Source organism: Verticillium alfalfae, genomic scaffold (assembly GCF_000150825.1).
Source record: "Verticillium alfalfae VaMs.102 supercont1.6 genomic scaffold, whole genome shotgun sequence".
In the NCBI taxonomy this organism is placed as follows: Eukaryota; Fungi; Ascomycota; class Sordariomycetes; order Glomerellales; family Plectosphaerellaceae; genus Verticillium; species Verticillium alfalfae.
Window position 1 is genome coordinate 392,551 of NW_003315033.1, and position 3,292 is coordinate 395,842.

General features: G+C 62.2%; 1 protein-coding gene across 1 annotated transcript; it reads left to right on the forward strand.

Annotated features, from left to right (window-relative positions):
• Positions 1–1,686: 1,686 nt before the first annotated feature.
• VDBG_05215 (conserved hypothetical protein) lies at positions 1,687–3,135 on the forward strand (the record flags this gene model as incomplete). Its single annotated transcript, XM_003004056.1, has 1 exon — positions 1,687–3,135. The coding sequence occupies one exon, from the start codon at positions 1,687–1,689 to the stop codon at positions 3,133–3,135; it is 1,449 nt and encodes a 482-aa protein (XP_003004102.1).
• Positions 3,136–3,292: the final 157 nt, after the last annotated feature.

A 3,292-nucleotide genomic window follows, 5' to 3' on the forward strand; every position in this document is an offset into this window, starting at 1 on the left:
GAGAGTTGAGCGTGAGGGGAGAAGGAAGCATATCGTCATGGAGGTCGTCGTGCCGCGCCTTTTATACAGACTCTACAACCCCCGTCTGTACCTGACGAGCATGCAGCTGTTCCCTTTGCAGCGAGCTCCCTCCAGCAGACGACTCGGTCGATCCCCTCGCCCTCAGCACATGGCAGAGCATGGGGTGACCCCCGTCCCCCGAGCCCGGGAGAAATCGTTGACTCGAGCTGGGACTAATCGGGCGTTCCGGGCCAAGGGGACGAACAGCCAAGAAGGTGAATTATTGACGCATTGCAACCCTCTCGTCGACCTGTCGGTGTCTACCTTGACTAGGTACCTTGCCGTTGGAGGGGGTTGGAGTCGAGAGCCAGCCGGGGGACTGGGATAGGCAGTGCAGGGCAACGCGGAGAAGTCGCCGCTAGAGGGTGCCAAGCACGAAGATCTAGAATGCGGGCTTCGCGGAGGGGTCGAAGGACCGTGTCGAGTTGGGGAAGATGCGGGATGCTGACTCGGGGGAGGCGCATGGCCGGCGGGCTGGGCAGACCGGGTTATCCCGTGCCAGCTCTTCTTCCCCGGATGAAGAGGACCTATCGACGGAACGAGTTGGAGTCTAGTTCGTCGCTTGAACTGCGTGAGTGTTTTGAGGTTGAGAGTAGCATTCGGGCTTGCGAGTACGTGGGCGCTAGACAGTTTGAATTTTTCGTAGAATCTCGGCATCGTATGTCTGCAGTCCTTCTCACACTGGCCTGCCTTGCCTGCCTTGCCTCACTTGCCTCACTTGCCTCACTTGCCTCACTTGCCTCACCTTGCCTGACCTTCCTTCCTTCCTTGCTTGTCTTGTAGAGTGGATCATGCCCGGTAAACACGGCGCCTGGCTGTTGACCCAGGAGGAGCCTCAATGGCGCGATTGATCTCGCCATGGCAATGGATGACTCGACACATGAGGCATCCCCTTCGCAGCGAGATGAAAGGGCCGTGGTCGGGCCATCCAAAGGCGGCCGTCTGGTCTGTTCAAGGAGTGAGGGGCCGGCTGGTGCGTGGGCTGGGTGGATGGATGGATGAAGAGATGTGTTGATGAATGGGTGGGTAGAGGTGGGCAAGCCACGCCAAAGCTCTCCCGTTCGCCCCGCATCTTCCTGCCCCTGCGTCTAAGGTACCGTAACTACCGTAACTACCGTACCTAAGACGGCAGAGCGCCTGCCGTTACCTGAACGCTCCCGTCTGCCTTATGCGCCGTTTCGTCGTCCGTTCATGATGGATCACGACCACCGTCATCAATGAGCTGAAGCACTGCGCTGGGAAATGTTGCCCATGGCGATTCTCACATCGTCCATCCCTTCTGAACCTGTCCCTGACGTGCCTGCACCGTCATCACCAGTCGTCCGAGGTAGAGCAGAAAGTGCTCATGTAGGACCTTATCCCCCGAAGCGCGACAAGACAAAGTGGCGGCATCTTCAGGATGACGTAAAGCAAACGGCCGGTCTCGACTCGACTCGACTCGACTCGACATGGCGATGGCAATCCGATTTCAAATGTCGCCCCCTCTGACACTTCTGGACCACCACCTTCTGTGCCTCGTCAGGAACGTATCAATTGTCAAGTGAATTAACTGCTGGGGATTTTTACTTGTTCCCTTTTTTTTCTCTCTCTCTCATTCATTTTGATTCACCGACCGCTCATCCGTCCATGAGGATTCCGAAGAGCCGACCTCTGCGCCCAACATCCAGCATCACGACCATCCTCACACCCCGCCACGCTCACCCGCGACTGCCTCTGCTCGTATCGCGCATGGCGTCCACCACAGCCTCAGGCGATGGCCATGTCAGCAAACCGGCTGCTGGCGTCTCCATCGCCGACCTGCCCAAGACGTGGCACTTCACGAGCTCCCTCCCCGCCGACTCACAATACCCGACACCAGCCGACTCGCACGAGACACCACGGGATCAAATAAGGCCACGACAAGTCCGCAATGCCATCTTCTCCTATGTTCGACCAGAGCCCGCTGAAAATCCCGAGCTGCTCGCCGTGAGCCCGGCGGCCATGCGCGACATTGGCATCCGAATGGGGGACGAGACGACAGACGAGTTTCGCCAGACCGTCGCCGGGAACAGGCTACACGGCTGGGACGAAGAGACGCTGGAGGGAGGCTACCCATGGGCGCAGTGCTACGGCGGTTTTCAGTTTGGCCAGTGGGCTGGCCAGCTCGGCGACGGTCGCGCCATCTCTCTCTTCGAGACCAAGAACCCCGCCACCGGCGTCCAGTACGAGCTCCAGCTCAAGGGGGCCGGCATGACGCCCTACTCGCGCTTCGCCGACGGCAAGGCGGTCCTCCGCTCCAGCATCCGCGAGTTCATCGTGTCCGAAGCCCTCCACGCCCTGCGCATCCCTACCACGCGCGCCCTCTCCCTGACCCTCCTCCCGAACTCCAAAGTCCGCCGCGAGACTGTGGAGCCGGGGGCCATTGTTCTCCGTTTCGCCCAGTCCTGGCTGCGCTTCGGCAACTTTGACATTCTTCGCGCCCGTTCCGAGCGACCCCTCCTCCGCACCCTCGCCACCTACGTCGCCACCGACGTCCTCGGCGGCTGGGAAGCGTTGCCGGCGCGCCTCGCGAACCCAGACGAACCCAAGGCCGCCCCTGCGGACCCAGGCCGCGGCGTGCCCTCGACGGACATCCAGGGCCCCGACGACGCCGCCGAGAACCGCTTCACGCGGCTGTACCGCGAGATCACGCGGCGCAACGCCCTCACCGTCGCCAAGTGGCAGGCCTACGGGTTCATGAACGGCGTCCTCAACACGGACAACACGTCCATCCTCGGCCTCAGCCTCGACTTTGGGCCCTTTGCCTTCCTCGACGACTTTGACCCGCAGTACACGCCCAACCCACGGACGACCCACGCCCCCGGCGCTACAGCTACCGCAACCAGCCGACCATCATCTGGTGGAACCTCGTGCGCCTCGGCGAGGCCCTCGGCGAGCTCCTCGGCGCCGGCCCCGCCGTCGACGACCCGGCCTTCCTCGAGCACGGCGTCGCAGAGGCCGACGCCGACGCCCTCGTCGCCCGCGCCGAGAAGATCATCAGCCAGGTCGGCGAGGAGTACAAGGCCGTCTTCCTCGCCGAGTACAAGCGCCTCATGACGGCGCGCCTCGGCCTGCGCACCTTTGTCGACGCCGACTTTGACGACCTCTTCAGCGGCCTCCTCGACACCATGGACGACCTCGCCCTCGACTTCCACCACGTCTTCCGCCGCCTCAGCGCGACGCCCGTGGCCGAACTCGTGACGGTGTTCCTTCT